A 19025-nucleotide genomic window follows, 5' to 3' on the forward strand; every position below is an offset into this window, starting at 1 on the left:
GCATGGTGCCCTGAATGTTGTTGGGTGTGTCCTACAAACAAGGACATTGTAAAGAGACTCTTGTTCCCTTTGGTTCATAAGTTTTATGTCAGACAACGTATAGCCCACATTCTTCCACAGACTCATGGATTTTTATTTTATCAAGAAGTTTATGATCTCAGTTTTAACACTGATGCTCAAACTGTCCCAGATTTGGCCAGTGGGAGCCCTTCAAGCTGGCTCTCTGTCCTTCCACCTGTTCTCATTATTCTTTGAGCATTTCCTTACTCTCTGTCCACCCCCCTCTCACCCCCGCCCAAAGATGCTCCAGGCTCTACTTGTATCTTCTCTGTCCCCTCTCCCCTGGAATCAGCCATTTTCTCAAAGGAGAAGGGAGGGTGCTTTTGAAGGCGGGTGGCTGACCCCTCACCTCTAAGTGACCCCCTGGACTCTGATTTCAATGCGGCTGGCCCTGGCCAATGGCAGAGGCGATGCTCCAGCGGTTGCCATGGAGACTTCTGGGCAGCAGAGCAGCGGAAGGAGGCGGTGACGTCACTGCTGGAGCAAGTGCAGCGGCCACATCCTTGTCTTCGCCGGGGCCACAGGGCACTGAGGGCAGCCCCGGGGCCAGCCGCGAGTGACCAGCCACCTTGCTTTCTGAGCCCCCATCCACGACACCCTGGTAACAGCAGCCCCAGGGAGACAGACCTGCCATCCCAGATTTGCTGAGGCTGCCAGGACGGGTGAGGCCTCTGGAGACCATCACCAAGAAAGGGGAAGTGCATCTTTATACCCTCCTTGGTGCAGCCTTGCCCAGACTCAGGACCCAAGAGCCAGCTGGCAGATGCCACCTCTGTTTCACTGTGCGTAAGTCCCTGGGAATTCCCAAGAGCCTTCTCAGGGTAGGTTTACAGAGAGCTGGACACTGCAGCCCTGCGGGCAGGGCCAGGGGCATCCTCCGCTAGAGGGACAAATCAGGCCCTTAAGGCCTCCCTCTTACTGAGCCTTTGGGAAGGGATCGTGGCATCCTGGATAATTTTGTGCATTCCCGAGGCAGCTCAAGTGTGCACAAGCAGGCATACTGCTGCCTCCGGGAGCTGGGCAAGATGCTCTTCGGGGTCAAGGACATCGCTCTGTTGGAGCACGGGTGCAAGGCGCTCGAGGTGGACAGTTACAAGTCCCTGATGATCCTGGGAATACCAGAAGACTGCAACCATGAGGAGTTCGAAGAGATCATACGGGTCCCTCTGAAGCCTCTGGGCAAGTTCGAAGTGGCCGGGAAGGCCTTTCTGGAAGAAGACAGATCCAAGGCAGCCATCATCAGGCTGGAGGAAGACATCAATTACGCCGTGATCCCCAGGGAGTTCAAGGGCAAGGGCGGCATGTGGAGAGTGGTCTACATGCCCCGGAAGCAGGACATTGAATTCCTGACCAAGCTGAACCTCTTCCTGCAAAGCGAGGGCAGGACGGTGGAGGACGTGGCCCGGGTCCTGAGGCAGGAGCTATGCCCAGCAGTGCCAGGACCCCGAGAGCTTCCTGCCAGAAAGTGCCAGGCACCCGGGCCCGGGGAGAAGCTGGGGGCCGGGGCCCCTGCGGGCGCTGAAGAGGCACCAGCTCTGGATTCCATGGAGAAGCAGAGCAAGGCTGGAGATGACAAGAGAGGCAAGCGAAAACACAAGAAAAGCCGACGGCGGCACCATGCATCTGACAAGAAGCTGTGAGGTGAGGCAGGGAGGGTGCGAGGGGCGGCAGGGTGAGGGGAGGGGCCCTCTGAGTGGGTGCGGGTGATGAGGGGAAGGGGTGGAGGTAGGCTTTGAATTGGTCTGGGGAAGTGGATTGAGTGTGGAGAATGTGGGGGAAGTGGGGAGCAGGACTCCCAGTGTGTGGGTCACTGTGAATGAGAATGGGTGTCATCTGCGTGACCGTGGGCAACATCTGACTAATGTGAATAAGGGGGGCATTTGGATCTGAGTTAACTTGTGGGGTACATCTGAGTGATGGGGGTAATGCCTGGTTGAGCATGGGCCATTCATTCATTCATTCTATGGCTATCTATCACACACCTCCTGTGTCCCAGGTGCTTCTAGGAGCTGGGAGAAGGGAACAAATCCAACACAGATCCCTGCCTTCATGGCACTCGTAGAGACTGGGGAACATGTGAGTTACTGGGGTACCTCTGAGTGGGCATATGGACTGTTTGAGTAGATGTGGGTAATATCTGATTGGGCGTGGATCACTAAGTCATTCAACAAACATTTTCTGAGTGCCCACAGTGTACCAGGCATGGTTTCAGGCACTGGGCGAACTGCAGGGGACAAACAGACCCAAATTTCGCCCTTGTGGCACTTGGATTAATATCTGAGCAGGTGCGGGGAACATCTGAGTTACTTGAGTACATGAGGGAGCACGGTACCATTTGCATGTGTGGGTGGCATGTGAGTATGAACGTAATATAGGAGTTAGAGCGGGTAGCATTTGAGTAGTTGTGGGCCACGTGTAGCTGTGGGGGCAACACCTGAGTGTGCGTGTGAGCATTATCTGAGTGGGTGAGGGTAACTTTTGAGTGACCACCTGCAAACAACGCTGAACAACCTGGAGACCCCAAGGGACCAGCTGGGAGGTCGCAGTCCCACAGTCCTAGCTGAGCACCGCATCATCTGGACTGTTGCCATGGAGACCGCGGGTGGTCGAGTCGTGTGTCCTCCCGCTCACCCCCCGCGTGAGCAGGTGTTTGCAGGAAACAGAAGAAGAGAAACAGGGTCCGTGATTCCAAGGGTTTGGAGAAGGTCTCTTGGCAGAGTTGAGGAAAAGCCAAGCCAGAGGACCACGTCGGGGAGATCCCTGCTCTGGAGAAAAGTCACTATCCCCTCTCTGCAACCCCCTGAGTCCTGCTGTCAGGGACAGCCCCTCTTGCTGAGTACGTGTTGCCAGGAAGAAACACAGACCCTTCTAGCTTTGGACCCTGCTGGAGATCCTGCCATTGCAAAGTCTAGACCTGTTTTTTGGGTTTTTTTGGATTTTGGTTTTGGTTTTGGTTTTGGGTTTTTGTTTTGGTTTTGTTTTTTTGTGTTTTGTTTTGTTTTGTTTTGTTTTTTGTCTTTTAAAAGGATGGACCTTGAAGGTAACTCTCATCCAGAGTGGGCCACCCTGTTTTGCAGAAACCATGCCTGACCAAGTGAGTTGCCTGCTTGCCACACCTGAGGAGCCCAGTGCTCTGTGTTTGACTCTGTCAAAAGCTATCGCTGTCCTGTACACACTTGGTCTCCTTTACAAGGGATGGTCACACACGGGACTCTTCTGCTCTGATTGGCCCCAGGGGTTAGGATATGGGTCTCCCCAAATTCCATTCCAGAAGCTCCGACTTAGGCACAGGGGCCACCCCACTCTAAAGAACAAAAGGCAAGACTTTCAGGAAATGGTCCAAAAGGAGGTAAATAATTAGGAGGTCACCCTCAAGAGTTACCCATTAACAACATTAACTTGGAGTCCCCCGTGATGGTGAAGAACAACAAAAACAAACAAACAAAAAAAGAATCAGTAAAATCCAAATGTCCTTGGGTAGATAGAGCTCTTATTCAGGGACATCGGGTCTGCGAATTTGCAAACTTCCACTAGTTCAGGGATTTGCAAAGGTTTGGGCTGAATTTCTTTGGTTTAAAAAAAAATGTAATTTACATACATGCCACTCTGATTCTCACCTACCAAAGCATGATAATGGAGACCCCCCCAACATATTACTCTGGTGGGCATCAGTCACGTCTGTGAATTCCTGCATCCAAACTCTGTTCTTATTTCTGTGAGGCTACCCCTGAGCTCCCACACTGAACAGAGCCAAAATGTGAAGATTCTCTCTCTACGCACCCCCCACCCACCTTGGCAGCCAAGGTACAGGCAAGGGACCCACACTCGGGCAGTCAGAAATCCCTCTTAGATCATTGCATTCCCAGCAAGCATCAAGATAGATGGAATTTTTAGAGTTCACAGGTGATGACACCCTAAAAATCTGGAAGACTCTGATTTCTGTAAACTCCCCCAGCTGGCTCTGAGTCATCAGCCTCACCATCCTTTTCTTTTGTGCAACGGTCGGGATGAAGCTTTCCCTGCCATCTCTGCATATATATTTACTGTTCTTGCAAGTGCATCTGTGGTCATAGTGCTCTATTGACCTTTCCTTCCCTTATAAGTTTCCAGCCAGGCAACCTCACTTGCAGTGTATTATGTTACTGTGTTCGCTGTTTCCTCAGAGTCTGGACTTGAATAAGACCTCAGGCACATTAGCTTGTTGCATGCCATTCTCCCATCAAGGCACAGTTATTGTATCATAACAAGGGACGATGTGACATTCTTTATTGTCTATTGCAGCATCGGGACTGTATTTGTGCATATTGTGGGTTTAGGGTGTTTCCCGCACAACATCCATATGTGTGATACACAACATGAGTGTGAGTCAGTGTTCAATGTTGCCCCTAAAACTCAATCTCCTACCCCTTTTCGAGGTTTTCTGGAAGTTTCCTGACATAGCAACGCAAGCAGTTGTGTCAATCGGCTACCATTTGAAGCCAGTTATCTGTGTGAGTCAAGACCTGGCTGGCACACAGCAAATCCTAAGTGAAAATTCCTAGATAAATTGGACGTGCAGGCTAGGAGACGCCCACAGTTGGCCTGGTGAAGCCCCATTTCTCAAGAAATTTAGGTTCCACTAAAACTCTTCACTGTTCTTTGTGGTTGACATTCTATTGTACAAATAGGAACTTACAAAATAAATGTATGTGAATGCAATCACAGTATGCTTTTTGATATGTTGGGGGAATCCACACTAGATCTAATCTGGAAAAATAATCTAGGAGTGCCTGGGTAGCTCAGGTGGTTAAACATCTGGTTCGTGATTTCGCCTCAAGTCATGATCTCAGGGTCACAGGATCAAGCCCCATATTGGACTCTGTGCTCAGTGGGAAGTCTGCTTGAGATTCTATCTCTCCTCCTCTGCCACTTCCCTCACTCGTGCATGCCCTCTTTCTCTCAAATTAATAAATCTTTTTTTTTTAAAGGGAAAAATAACCTATCTGGTAAAAAAAACAAACAAAGAAAGAAATAAACAAAGAAACAAAGAAACAAACAAACAAACAAACATTGTAAAAACTGCTTCCATGGGTGCCTGAAGTTTTCTAGGGCTGCATTATTTTTTTAAGGGGTAACATCAGATCTCATGGCCGATAAAATACAAAACACACAACTTTCTTTTATCCCAGTGGATCCCAGTGACTGATGGAGATGTCGAAATGGTTTCTCTGGAATAAAATAACAAATAACAGCTCTTCTGTGTTCCAGGCACTGTGCACAATCATTCATACTCATTAATTCATGGAATCTTCCCAACCACCAAGGTTTGGCACTGTGGGTCCACAACACCTTAGCCAAAACCTCCAGGTCAGATGCACTTCAGAATTCAGAGTTTGGGGTGCACTTGGGTGGCTCAGTTGGAAGAGCATGTGACTCTTGATCTTAGTTGTGTGTTCAAGCCCCACATTGGGTGTAGGGAATACTTAAACTTAAAAAAAAAAAAAAGAATTCAGAAAGCTTGGGATCTCAGAAAACTGGTACAGTATTTTTATTTTATATTTTATACCGTGTAATTCACCCCATGGACAGGTTTGGGTAATTCCCATAATCAAGCCCATTAGTATTCTTTAAGGAAGTAGGATATTGACATGAAAGGAAATAAATTCAGACTATAAAGAGCCTCATATTAGTCTAGATCTTGCCTCTAAATTTTTTTCCCTCACTTTTCTGGAGGGACGGGGTGATGCAAAGCTTTCTTAGTTGAATTTCATAAAAGATAAGCGATTATGAGACGTACTACCATGACGATCTTCATCTTGCTCTATGGATAAGGAAAAGGAAGCTCAGAAAGGTTAAGTGGCCTGCTTAAAACCACACAGGAAAGCTCAAGAAGGACCAAAGTCCAGGGCTATCTGAGAACAGTCTGCGTTCCTTCAACAGTCCTTGGTGAGGGCCAGGGATTCTGAAGGAAGGCCGGGAACCTCTGAGAGGCCAACCTATATGTGATTCCCATAGGGCTGACACTGGTGATTCTCCATGGGTTCCCAGATTGCCTCTCTGTGCTTCTCCACCCTGCTCCGCACCCCGGGAGGCCACCTCCGTGCACTGCATTACCGAAGCGCCTTTGCCGGATGACTTCCGGTCTGGATCAGCCAATGGGAGGCAGCGGCAGGAATCAGAGGGCGGAAGGAGAGAGAGGTCCTGGTATTTCTTCTCTGCGCTTGGGCTGCTGGGCTCCCTTTGCTTTCTGGCGACTGCTGGATCCCTCGACAATGACAAATCAGTCTGTTTAGTCACTCCTCTGCTTACTCCAACCCCCCTTCAGAAAAAAGTTCAACATCTGTAGAGCTCATCAACCCCTGCCTGCCTCAGCACCTCACGACACCCTAGCCACCCCAAGACATGCTCCTCCAAACCCCAGAACTTTTGTCCCTATTGTTGCCTCTGCCTGGGATGCTCTTACATGACTCCCCCTGATTCTTACCCCTCGGGTCTCTTTTTCCAGGAAGTCTTCCGTGCCACCCCAGGATGAATTATTCCCTCCCCCCCTTTATCTCCTTATAGCTCCCCTGTATTTTTCTGGCTTGGTATGTCTCTCAAGGGTGATTAATTTATTTGTAGAGATCTTTGTTTAATGCCACTCCTCCTTGTAAGACTATGAGCTCCCAGGAAGCAGAGCTGGGTCTGTCTCATAGTATCCCTGTGGCCCAACACTGTGCCTGGCACACAGTAGGTACTCCAGAAATTCACATACATGTGTGACTGTTTTAAGGTAGGATTTATTTTTATTTAGGGATGGTAAGGCCAAGAGATCAGGGGATGACTGTCATTGAAAAGAGAGTTTGTTATATTCACAGAGCCCAAGAAAATGGGACATGTTACACCATGGGGGGCCACAGGAGAAAACCATCTGCCATTGGTTAGGAGGCAGAGGGAGGAGAGAGGGAACCCTGGGCAAAAGCTTTCATTATGGTTTCTGCAGGAAGAAATGAGTGAGGCAGGGTAAGCAGACTTATGATTGGCTAGTTTGAATAATTTCAGGGGTGCCTGGGTGGCTCAGTTGGTTAAGCATCTGCCTTCAGCTCAGATCATGATTCTGGTGTCCTGGGATGGAGCCTCGCTTCTGGCTTCCTGCTCAGCAGGGATCCTGATTCTCCCTCTCCCTCTGCTGCTCCCCCTACTTGTGCCCTCTCTCTCTGTGAGTAAAATAAATGAATAATTTCAGCAGATGCTGGGGTCTAGGGGCTGTTCCCTAGTTGTCTGGAACCTGGCCCTGGGGTGCATAGGGCAGGTGGATGGTGTCAGAATGTGAGGGCTGGAGGTGTGGGCTCTGGACTGGTTGGTTTGCATTTGAAGAACATGTTCAAGGGCAGGCAGTGTTTACTTTCTCTTAGAATTGCCTGATTCTGGGAGGGGCAGCCCCTCAAAGGTCAGCCAGGCTACAGATACCCATGCATCAGAATATGGAAAATAAAAGACTCGGTCATTACAGTAATAAACAGAACACAGATAAATATCTATGACATGAACAGGGGAACTGAATCTGAAACTCCTCTAATTGGCTTGCTCACTAGGCAACCCACCAAATAAAGCAGCAGAGGCCTCGGCCTGGTGTATGGAGGTTTGGAGGTGAAGAGTGGTGTTGGACGTGTGGCCTGGGTTTGAATCCTGACTCCTCCACTTCCCTAAGGCTAGCCATCCAGCCTGTGTCTCCTTGCTGACTTGTAAAACGGGAGTAGCAGTAACCTATTTCACCAGCTGTGGGGAGGAGTATCCCCATTCTGACATATGAATAATGTGGCACAATGGCTAATAGGAAGGCAGACATTAAGCATTGGCCACTGGGGTCCTGGGTCCAGCTGACTGTGTTTTGCATGCACAAAAAGCATGTTAGCCTGGTTTTAGATCTCTCATTCCTGAACTAAATGTGGGCCCAGCTTCCTCAGAAGACAGTATGTTCTCTGTGTTCTGACAAAGGGCTGTCTTGGAACCTGGGCAAAGCGGTGAGTACCCACCTTGGGAGACAGCATCCAACCTGGGCCTGAGCATCAACAGGGTACATGATGGAAAGAGTGCCAAGGACTCAGAGCTTCGCTGACAGACCTGGGTTCAAGTCTTGACTCTGCCACCAGCTGGTGGTGTGCTCTCACGGAGGTGATTCCACCTTTCTGACCTGTTTCCTCATCTGTAAAGCTGGACTAACACATCCCATGCCACTGTTTCTTTGCAGCAAAGTGAGGGTATAGCGTGCATTATAAACATGGGCTCTGGAGGGGCACCTGGGTGGCTCAGTTTGTTAAGTGCGTGACTGCAGCTCAGGTCATGATCTCAAGGTCTTTTGATCAAGCCCCGCCTCCCACCCCACATTGGCACTGGGCTTCCAGCTCAGCAGGAAGTCAGCTTCTCCTTCTTCCTCTGCCCCTCCTCCCCACTGGTGTACACGCACACGCTCTCTTTCTCTCTCTCAAATAAATAAAGATTTTATTTATTTGACAGACAGAGACAGAGCAAGAGAGGAGCACAAGCAGGGGGAAGTGGGGAAGGGAGAAGAAGTCTTCCCACAGAGCAGGGAGCCCGATGCATGCCCCATTCCAGGACGGGATCATGACTTGAGCCCAAGGTAGATGCCTAACGCCTGAGTCATCCAGGTGCCCCTCAAATAAATAAAATCTTAAAAAAATATAAACATAGGCTCTGGAGTATTATTCATAAGCACCCCATCATGGAACAACCCAGATCTCTACTGACAGGTGAAGAGATAAACTATGGTAGATTCATACCCACAGACCGTCACACAGCAACAAAAAGAATGAACTACAGATGCTCACAGCCACATAAGCAAGTCTCAAAATCCTTACCTCGAGGGAAAGAAGCCAAACAGGACACATACTCAGTGATTCTTTTTCTAGAAAACTCCAAAACAGCACCCTCTAAGGGACAGAAAGCAGATCCATAGCTGGGGGTAGGTAGGCAGAAGGGAATGGCCACAAAGGGCACAAGGGAACTTTGGGGGGTGATAGAAGCCTTCTCTGTCTTGATTGTGGTGATGATGACACTAAAACTTACAACACGAGGAGTGCCTGGGTGGCTCAGCCACTTGAGCACCTGACCCTTGGTTTTGGCTCATGTCATGACCTCAGGGTCATGAGATCGAGCCCTGTGTCAGGCTTGCACTGGGCCTAGAAGCTGCTTAAGATTCTCTTTCTCCTTCTGTTCCTCCCCACTGTGCATGCTCTCTTTCTCTCTCTCTCTATCTCAAATCAATCAATCAATCAATCAATCAATCTTACCACATGGGACATTAAGAAGAGTACATTGTATAAGACGTAAATTATACTTCCAATAGAAATTATTTAAAAAAAAATGAAAACAAGAGTGGGGTGGTTGGGAGGTGGGCTGCCTGGGGGAATTACTTCATTTCCATGCCTCAATCCCCTCGTCTGTGAAATGGGTTGATATTACTACTGATTGCTGAGGGCAGTCACGAATACACAAAAAGAGGCATCTTTATGGGAAAGTTAGGTATATAATGCCAAAGGTTTCCCAGACACCTGAAAACAGGGACATCTAACCTCTGGATCACCCTGGGGTGAGGCTGGGCAGCGGAGAGAAGTTCTGCAGGCAGGGGCTGTGGACCCTTGAAAACCCTTCTAAGGTTCTCATCACCCATACCTGATCCCGGGGGGTCAGGAGACAGCACAGTAATTCGTTTTGGGGATAATGATTCTTGAGACACAAGGTGACGGGCTAAAACTTGGATGTTTCAATTTGGAACTTTCCTCATTGGAGTCCGGGGGGATTAGCAGCCACAGTGGGGTGGGGAGGGGGTATGTCTAGATTTGTTCCCTGTGCCCGCTGTCACAACTCACTACAAACTAGGCAACTCAGAACAATAGCACTTTATTCCCTCGAGGCTAGAAGTCCAAAATCAAGGGGTTGGCAAGGCTGAGCTCCCTCTGAAGGCTCTAGGGGAGGCCCCTTGCCTCTTCCAGCCTCTGGTGGCTCCTGGTGCCCTCTGGCTCATGGCCACATCACCCCAGTCTCTGCCTCAGTGGTCACACTGCCTCCTCCAATTCTTCATGGCTTCTCCTCTGTGTCTGTATATCTCTCTCTGCTTCTCTCTTATGAGGACAATCCTGCTGTCCCGCCAAGATAATCTAGGGTATTCTCATCCCCAAACCCTTCATTACATCTGTAAAGATCCTTTCCCAAATAAAGTAACACTTTCAAATTCCGGAGATTTGAACCTGAAATCTGGGGTAGCCATTATCCAAACTCTTACAAGATCTCTGAGATTCCCACCCCTCCCCCGCTTTAAGGGTCCCTCTATGCTGCTAAAAAGTGGAGAAACCCTGATTCCCAGTCTGGCTGGTTTGCAGGAGCTGTGTGGTATTTCCACCTGGCCAAGCTCCCCCCATGCCTCTGCCCAGCTCTACCAACCATCACCTCCGTCAGAGTCACTCAGGGAGAATATTTTTGTAATGCTGTACTCCCCCACACGTCCTAAGATGTTCTGATCTGGTAGGTTGGACTCGGAAAATTGTGACCTCTAGAACTCTCGCCGTGATTCTGATATAAAACCAGATTTGTGCATCACTGCTTTAGAGAAATGTGACACATGAATGAATGAATGAATGAATGAACGAACAATTTTTCAAATATACAACGATTCTGTTGACTTTGCTTCTAGACTCACCAAAGAGCCTCCAGATTTTGTGTTGAAGAGGTGGGAGGCAGGGGTGTCCTGACTATGTGGCCAGTTCTGGAGGACGGCATCTGCTTTAAGGTCAGGTCAGGATCCGGAGATCCTGGGATTGATCCCTGCATCAGGCTCCCTGCTCAGCAGGATCCTGCTTCTCCCTCTCCCTCTGCCTGCTGCTCTGCCTACTTGTGCTCTCTCTCTGTGTCAAATAAATAAATAAAATCTTAAACAAACAAACCAAAGGTCACCTGGGAGAGAAGTCTTCAGAGAAAGGTCACCAACTTGCTCCCCATCCCCTGGCCTCCATAGGCAACTGGGAAGATAAAAGAGGCCTGAGTGATTCAAAGCTCTGTCCCTTACTAGCTGTGTGGCTTTTTTGGGCCTCATTTTTTCTCATCTAGAAAATGGGAATACTTGCTTAAGAAGGGTCGTGAGGAGTGGGGCACTTGGGTGGCTCAGTCAGTTAAGCATCAGACTCTTGCTTTCTGCCTAGGTCATGATCTCAGGGTCATAATCTCAAGATCATGAAGTTGAGCGCCCCCACCCCCCAAGCTCAGCCAAGAGTCTGCTAGAGATTCTCCATCCCTCTGCCCTTCCCTGCATTTTCTCTCTCTCTGTCTCTCCTACTCTCAAATAAATAAATAAATCTTAAAAAAAAAAAAGAGAGAGAGAGAGAGAGGTTGTAAGGAGTAAAAGAAAAATTGCACAGGGAAAGGGAGAAGGTAGGAGCTTGATCAAAGTGAATTTTTTTTTTACTTTTTAATTTTTTATTAACATATAATGTATTATTTATTAACAAAGTGAATTATTATCAGGATTATCATGCTCTCTGCTTTTGGGCATACCCAAAGAAGGGTGGAAATTGTCACGAAAAAAGAAAACCGACACTGATTCGCCTGCACAGATGCGGAAAGGACTTCAAGACTAGCCATTCAGTGGAAAAAGCGAAATTTACAGTAATAGATCTAGTGCAATCCTGGTTCATTCACTCAACAACTATTTTGAGCACCTACCCGCACCGTTCTAGGTTCTGAGAATTGGGCAGTGACCAAACCAGACAGATGTCTCTCCCCTCATGGGGCCAGTATTTGAATAGTGAGACAACAAACAAACAAAAAGTAAATAAATAAATAAATAAAAATACTAGGAAGTGGTAAGCACCATGATAAAAATGTGAAAAATCCCCTGGGATAAATTCTAAAATTACACATGTAAGCATTTTTTTTTTTTCCTGCAAAAACACAGAATGTATTTCCCTGTGGTTACTTCGCGGGAAGAGGCTGGAGGCTGGGAGAGAGAGACTTGTTTTTCACTTTATACCTTCTTGGAACTTCATTTTCTTAACGGGTGTGAGTCACTTTTAGTATTTTTTTACTTATTTTTTATTTTATTTATTTATTTGACAGAGAGAGCTCAAGGGGGAGCGGCAGGCAGAGGGAGAGGGAGAAGCAGGCTCCCCGCTGAGCCAGGAGCCCAAGGTGGGGCTCGAGCCCAAGACTCTGGAATCTGGACCTGAGCCACCTAGGCGCCCCTTTAGTATTATTTTTTAAAGTGACAAGCCAGTGTAGCTGGGTAGAGCGATCCGGGCCACGTTTTGCTTTCTTCCCCCACTCTTTTTGGATTTTTCATCTCTTTTAAACACGTATAAAATTGGGAACCGTGATTATCATTTGTTCTGGGGCGGCTGGCGAAGGCTTTCCGCTGCCAGGGATCTGAGTAATCTAAAACACTCAGAGCGGAACTGCACAGGGGTTGGCAATTTTTGTAAGAATGTTGAACGTTTGAGGTTTTCATTTCGCGGATAATCCTCCCTGCCCCGCCCCACTCCCAGCCGCCCCCCCCCCCCCCCCCCTTCCCAGTTGCAGAACGCATGTATCTCATCTGTGAGGTCATTCCACTTGGAAGTCTTGAGTTTTTGGACTTGGATCCATAAACCAACTATTCCTCAAACGGGTAGCCTAGGGATTTTTAGCTTCCGGTAGCTTTTCCGGGAAGCTGAGTAGGGGATCAGGCCTAAAGTAGGGATAAGGAGCCCAGAAGAGGTGAAGCCGGCTCCCCCATCCGGACACCCCTCCCAGAGCGAACCCGCGCTAAAGCGTGTCTCTGCGTTGCCGTGGAGACCGCTGGGCGGCTGGAAACTCCGCACAAGGGAGGGGCGGGGCTGTTGGAGGCCTGGAGGGGGCTGACCGCGCCGGCTGGGATGGAGCCTTTGAGAGGGAGGAGAAAATCCAGCAAAGCCTACCGACTGGGCTCTGCAAAGGCAAAAACAACTCAAACGAGCCAATAATTGTGCAAAGGCCTAGCTGAGATCTTCACTAACCTTCCCTTTTCTCTCTCCCGCTCCCTCCCTCTTTCTCTCCACATCTGCCTGGTTCTTTCAAGAGCTAAATAAAATCCCATGTCGTGAGTTAAATAAAATGATGTGTTCCTTTTTAATACCTTGTATTAAAGTCTTTGTTATTTTACAGGGTTTTTTTTTTTTTTTGCTGTTGTTAAAATTTTTCTCTTTTAATGGTTGTATGTTTCATTATAATTGGTTTCCTTTGTAATCCGATGGATGTGGTTCTATGCATTGAAAAACTTTATCTTGAATAGGGCCCCATAGCACTTAGAAAGGGTTAAGGATTCCTGAGATAGAGGACTCAGGAGAAGGTAGAGGCCACTCCTTTTGTTGGGGTGCAGGGAACTGGGTGGGGTGTAGAATGACCACCCCCCCCAAAAAAAAAAACATTTGGGCAGAGGGAAATTGCCAAGAGAAGGCGGGGCCATAACAACCTGGAGGTTGGGAACAGCAAGTGCAAAGGCCCTGAGGTGGAACTGAGTGGGGCCTCTAATAAACAGTGAAGAGATGGGGGTGGCTGGAGCACAGTCAGTGAGAAGGAGAGAAAGAGAGAGGGAAGTGGAGGAGGTATGCTAGGGCTTTGTGGCCCACGGTGAGGACTTTGATTTTACTCTGAGTAGGATGGAGGATTTTTAAAAGAGTAGAGACAGATCTGAGTTAAGTTTTTAAGATTCCCTCCTGCTGCTGGGTTGGGGTCAACAGCAGGCAGTGAGGGGTAAACAGGGAGCTTTTCCACGGGTCTGCCTTACCACATAGCTCTGAGAATTCCCAACAACAGTCCCCCCTCCTGCCGCACACAGCAGGGTGCCTGGTTCCAAGGAAACTCTCCCTGCAAGTTCAGTGTTATTAGTACTAATGCTGAGCCAGCTGCCTGGGAATTACCCAGGAAGCTTTGCACATCCTGGGCCCCCCATCCCAGGGATTGTGACCCCTCTCTGTCCATGGCTGATTTTGAGGACCTCTGCTTGAATTTCACTTATTTAATTAACATTTTTGACTGCTAAAAATCCAAGCAATCCAAGAAGATAGAGAGGGGAAAAGTACATGTCTCTGCCACCTCTGGGGGTCCCCAGTGTCCCTCCCCAGAGATAGCCACTGTTGGCGGTGCTGGTACCTGGGATCAGTACATCTGCAGGTCTAGACCCTTTGCCCACCCCACCACCAACACCACACACACACCTCGGACCGTTTCAGATTCAAATCCAGGTTTCTCTCACTTATGGCTATGGGAACTTGAGCAAGCGATTTTACATCCTCAGCTATAAAACGGGAATGATCTGTGCACTTGGGTGGCTCAGTCAGTTAAGCAGCTGCCTATGGCTCAGGTCCTGATCTCAGGGGCCTGGGATTGAATCCCCACGTTGGGCTCTGTCCGGCGTGGACTCCCTCCGTACTCTCACTCTCTCGCTCTTGCTCTATCTCAAGTAAATAAATAAAAATCTTTTAAATAAATAAAATAAAATGGAAATGATCCCATTACCTGCATCATAATGTTATATATAGGGAGGATTTCGTGGGGTTAATCCACAGAAACCACTAGGAAATGCTCCATAAAACCTGACTATCCTTTTTACCAGGTGCTTCTTTTTACATAGCTGCATAGTATTCCAGTGTGAGACTTGTACAACTGAGCCAGTCCCTCCTGATGGACAAAACTTCGGTTCATTCATTCACCCCCAAAATATTTATTGAGCACCTGCAGTGTGCCAAGGCCCGCGCTAGAGCCTGGGGCAGTAAGATCCTGGTACCGTTTCTCCTCCGACATATATGCTTGAACAGGTAGGACCCGCGGGTACCAAAGTCGCATGATATTGAAACCTAACAATACAGTGCCAATGGCTTGCCAAAGGCCGGCCTCATTAGCACACCCACCTCCAGGGCTTGGCTGGAACCCGCGTTTAGAAGGGCAGGTTGGGGAACTGCCGCCTTTCCCCGGAAGGTGCTGACGTGGGCCTTGGCGGGGGCGTTCTGCTTGGAAGCGGTGGCCCCAGGGAGGCCCGGAGCGCGGCCACACCCCTGTGGGGGGAGGGGAGGGAGGGCGCCCCGAAGGGAGTGGACAGCCCCCCTGTCAGTCTTCCCGAGTCCCGGAGTGTAAGATGAGAAGGGAGAAGGTGGGCCTCACCCTAGGGGACAGCGAGGAGGAACTTCCTGCCCCCGCGCGCTCCTTCGCGCTGAGCGCACGGGCTGGGAGGCTGCAGGCGCGTCAAGGTCAGCCTGGACCGGGGTGGCCGCCAGCCTGGGGGCGGGAGACCCTTGTGGGGGGGGGGGGGTTGCTGGGCTGTGGCCTCCAAGCGCCTCGGCCATATTGAATAGCCCCGGCTGAGCCGTCTTTGTGTGCGCAGGCCTCTCCCAAGGTGCAGGCGCGTCCCCGACGCAGGAAGAGCCACGGGGGCAGCCCGTGCCCTAACCTGGAACCGGGACCCCACGTCTGCAGCTGGCGGTGGGCTTCGAAGCCTCAGGACCGACCGCTCCCCGGCTCACGTAAGCATCCTGGGAACCGATTCCCGCCAGTCCTTGGGGCGGGCGAGCCGGACTTCGTCAAGACTGAACTTTGTGGCGGGCGGAGAAGTTGGGAGGGATCGGCTCATCCTCGGCTGGAGAGGCGAGACCCTCCTGGCAGTTCTGCGGGGACGCCCCCCACTCGCCCCCACCCTCCAAGACTCAGGCCTACAGTGTAGTTTGGGGTCGTTACCCCCACCCCCGATTTCACCCTGGAGATCTTAAAGACCCTCGAGAAAAGCCACGTGGGGGGCTGGTTCCCCTGGGGTTTCCTCCCCTCCCCCGACTGCCTGATCCTCTGGAGTGTGCCTGATGTCTGCAAAGATGTGGATTTGGACGTCCTCGTGGAAGCCTTGAAGCCCGTGGGGACCTTTAAGAAGATTGGCAAGGTGTTCCGCAGGGAGGAGGACTCCACGGTGGGGATGTTGCAGATCGGGGAGGACGTCGACTATCTGCTCATCCCCCGGGAGGTCAGGCTGGCGGGAGGCGTATGGAGGGTCATCTCCAAGCCCGCCACCAAGGAGGCGGAATTTCGCGAGCGGCTGATCCAGTTTCTGGAGGAAGAAGGCCGCACACTGGAGGACGTGGCCCGCATCATTGAGAAGAGCACCCCACACCCGCCCCAGCCCCCCAAAAAGCCCAAGGAGCCCCGGGGGAGGAGGAGAGTGCAGCAGATGGTGACCCCGCCCCCGCGGCTGGTGGTGGGCACCTATGACAGCAGCAATGCCAGCGACAGCGAGTTCAGTGACTTCGAGACCTCCAGAGACAAGGGGGACAAGGGGGACAAGGGTCACAAAGGCGCGGGGTGCAGCAGGAAAGTGCGCAAAATGCCAGTCAGTTACCTGGGCAGCAAATTTCTGGGGAGCGACCTGGAGAGCGAGGACGACCAGGAGCTGGTGGAGGCCTTCCTGCAGCGAGGGGAGAAGAAGCCCAGCGCGCCACCTGCCCGCCGCCGCGTGAACCTGCCCGTGCCCATGTTCGAGGACAACCCCAGGCCGCAGCTGTCCAAGGCAGACAGGTGGCGAGAGTATGTCAGCCAGGTGTCCTGGGGGAAGCTGAAGCAGAGGGTGAAGGGTTGGGCGCCCAGGTCCAGCCCTGAGGGGGGTGAAGCCCAGCAGGCATCTACCAGGCAGGAGAGGGTTGGGGCCTCGGGGTCAGGCAGAGCCAGCCTGGGGGACAATGTGGGCAACCCAGGAGATGGGTGGGAGCCTGAGATGCCCCCAAGACGATGGAGGCCCAAAATCAAATGGGCCTCTTTTCGCCGTTGCAGGAGGGAAGAAGCGGCATCCACAGATCAGAGGGCGGAGGCTGCAGATGATCAAAGAGTTGAGGCAGCCGATAATCAGAGAGCTGAGGCTGCAGATGATCAGAGAGCAGGGGCTGCAGATGATCAGAGGGTGGAGGCTGCAGATAATCAGAGAGCTGAGGCTGCAGATGATCAGAGAGCAGGGGCTGCAGATGATCAGAGGGTGGAGGCTGCAGATAATCAGAGAGCTGAGGCTGCAGATGATCAGAGAGTGGAGGCTGCAGATAATCAGAGAGCTGAGGCTGCAGATGATCAGGGGGCTGAGGCGGCAGATAATCAGAGGATACAGGCTGTAGAAAATCAGAGGGCAGAGGTTGAGGATAATCCAGGGGCAGAAGCCATAACTGTCCAGAGGGCAGAGGCTGCAAATAATCAGAGGGAAGGGGCTGCAGATAATCAAAGGACAGAGGCCCAAGCTGTCCAGGGGGCTGAGGCTGCATCTGATGGGGCAGAAGCCACAGCTGACCAGAGGGCAGAAGCTGTACAGAACCAAAGGGCTGAAGCCCCAGCTGCTCGGGGGGCCATAGGGACAACTCAGGGAGCTAAGGCCCGGAAACAGGTCAAGACAGTGAGGTTCCAGACTCCTGGCCGTTTTTCATGGTTTCGCAAGCGCCGGAGAGCCTTCTGGCACACTCCCCGGTTGCCAACCCTGCCCAAGAGAGTTCCCAGGGCAGGCGAGGCCAGGAGCCTTAGGGTATTGAGGGCAGAGGCCAGAGCAGAAGCAGAGCAGGGAGAACGGGAAGACCAGTTGTGAGGTGAAGATAGGGGTGCCCTGGAACTCATGGCTTCCTGCCGCCATACTTGAAAATGGAGGTGGACAAGGACCGGGCAGCGGGCCTCCCATCTCCACCCAGCACCCCTCTGTCTTGTTCAAAGTTTATCTTTCATGTATTGATTAAAAAAAAAAAAAAAAACAACAGATTCCTTCTAGTCACCCAAGGAACGTAAAGAAAGACAACCATACAAAGGGGTCGCATCGCTCATGATCTTAACTTCTACAATGCAATTCTAGGTGCTCGGCTTGAAGCGGGGGAAGCAGCAGAGATACTCCCTCCCCCTCTCCTCTCCCTTTTTCTTCTTTTCTACTGTCCCCTTAACATTGTCAGCATCCTTGAATTTAAAAAAAGGGCGCAAGCCCACATGCAAATAAAATTGTTTACCACGGGATTTCCTGGCTTTGGATTGGGCAACTGAAGAATGCTCCAGGGTTGTGTCCTCACTCCCTTGTGTACCCTATGCTCCCGCCCTCCAGGATGGTGCCCTGTGTTTATGTCACTTTGCTTGCCATCCCCATACCCCTGGCTCCTGGCCCAGGGCCCGGACCTCACATACTTCCCCCAACCTTGGTTACAAGGGACAGAAGAATCATCTGGGAAACGTGGCCAAATTTCAGATTCTGGGGCCCTTCATGCCAGAGCTGTGGATTTGCTCCAGCTGCCTGTGTGGCCCCAGATTCTGTTTCGATCAAGCCCCCAGAACATCTCTTGGGGCAGATTGGTCCCTGGGCACATTGAAAACTCGTTGCAATAGAGACGGGCCAAAAAGCCAGATCGTGGTGTGATGTGTAGTGAGCCATGGCTGGCACTTATGATGGGGGACAGATTGGGTGGCTAAGTCCCGTGGGCACTGGGGGACCTCTCTGTATTGTCTTGTGTCCCCCAAATCCCAGCCCCACCCGCAAAAAGCAGCACATGGCTATATCCCAGCCTCACTGAGGGAGGGAGGGAAGGAAGTCACGGAGGAGGGAAGCCTGGAGGTCACAACTGTCTTGGCTTCAACTGCAGTTCCCGCCTGGGTTTTTTTCTTAGTTTTTGCCTCTAGAACTAAAGAATCACCTGCCCTCACCTGCTCCTGGTCTGGAAGTAGTAGCTGCTGGTGCTCCTTCCATAGGATGCTAAGAGTTCCTTTCAACTTGTACGGTTCACAGTCCCTAGCCCAGCAAGGACAAGCCCCAGTGGGGTTGGAGGAAAGACAGAGTGTGGACCCCACCTGAAGGAATGGACTTACCGGGGCCCAGGGAATAACCAGGCCAGATGGGGCCGTGTCTGGAATGCCCAGTGAATGATCTGGATGCCAGGTCTGGGGTAGAAGTGGGGGTTCTCCGTGACTGCTGCCCATCTGGGAGAGTACCAGCCACA

The 19025-nt window shown here is 50.8% G+C and overlaps 2 protein-coding genes across 3 annotated transcripts; both read left to right on the plus strand.

The window, feature by feature from the left end:
• Window positions 1–324: 324 nt before the first annotated feature.
• Window positions 325–3644, plus strand: LOC116855883 (paraneoplastic antigen-like protein 8C). 2 transcript variants are annotated; one of them, XM_032838939.1, is made up of 2 exons: window positions 325–1701; window positions 2707–2978. In XM_032838939.1, exon 1 carries the CDS (start codon window positions 1086–1088, stop codon window positions 1698–1700), a length of 615 nt encoding a protein of 204 aa, XP_032694830.1. In that variant the 5' UTR covers window positions 325–1085; the 3' UTR covers window position 1701; window positions 2707–2978. The 2 variants fall into 2 exon arrangements, with proteins under 2 accessions (XP_032694830.1, XP_032694829.1); XM_032838938.1 differs by lacking the exon at window positions 2707–2978 and adding an exon at window positions 3087–3644 and having other exon boundaries at window positions 326–1701.
• Window positions 3645–15142: 11498 nt separating this feature from the next.
• On the plus strand, window positions 15143–17793 carry CCDC8 (coiled-coil domain containing 8). Its single transcript, XM_032838934.1, has 2 exons — window positions 15143–15290; window positions 15425–17793. Exon 2 carries the CDS (start codon window positions 16004–16006, stop codon window positions 17639–17641), a length of 1638 nt encoding a protein of 545 aa, XP_032694825.1. The 5' UTR covers window positions 15143–15290; window positions 15425–16003; the 3' UTR covers window positions 17642–17793.
• Window positions 17794–19025: the final 1232 nt, after the last annotated feature.

The sequence above is a fragment of the Lontra canadensis genome, unplaced genomic scaffold, assembly GCF_010015895.1.
Source record: "Lontra canadensis isolate GAN:19392208 unplaced genomic scaffold, GSC_riverotter_1.0 scaffold107, whole genome shotgun sequence".
NCBI classification, from domain to species: Eukaryota; Metazoa; Chordata; class Mammalia; order Carnivora; family Mustelidae; genus Lontra; species Lontra canadensis.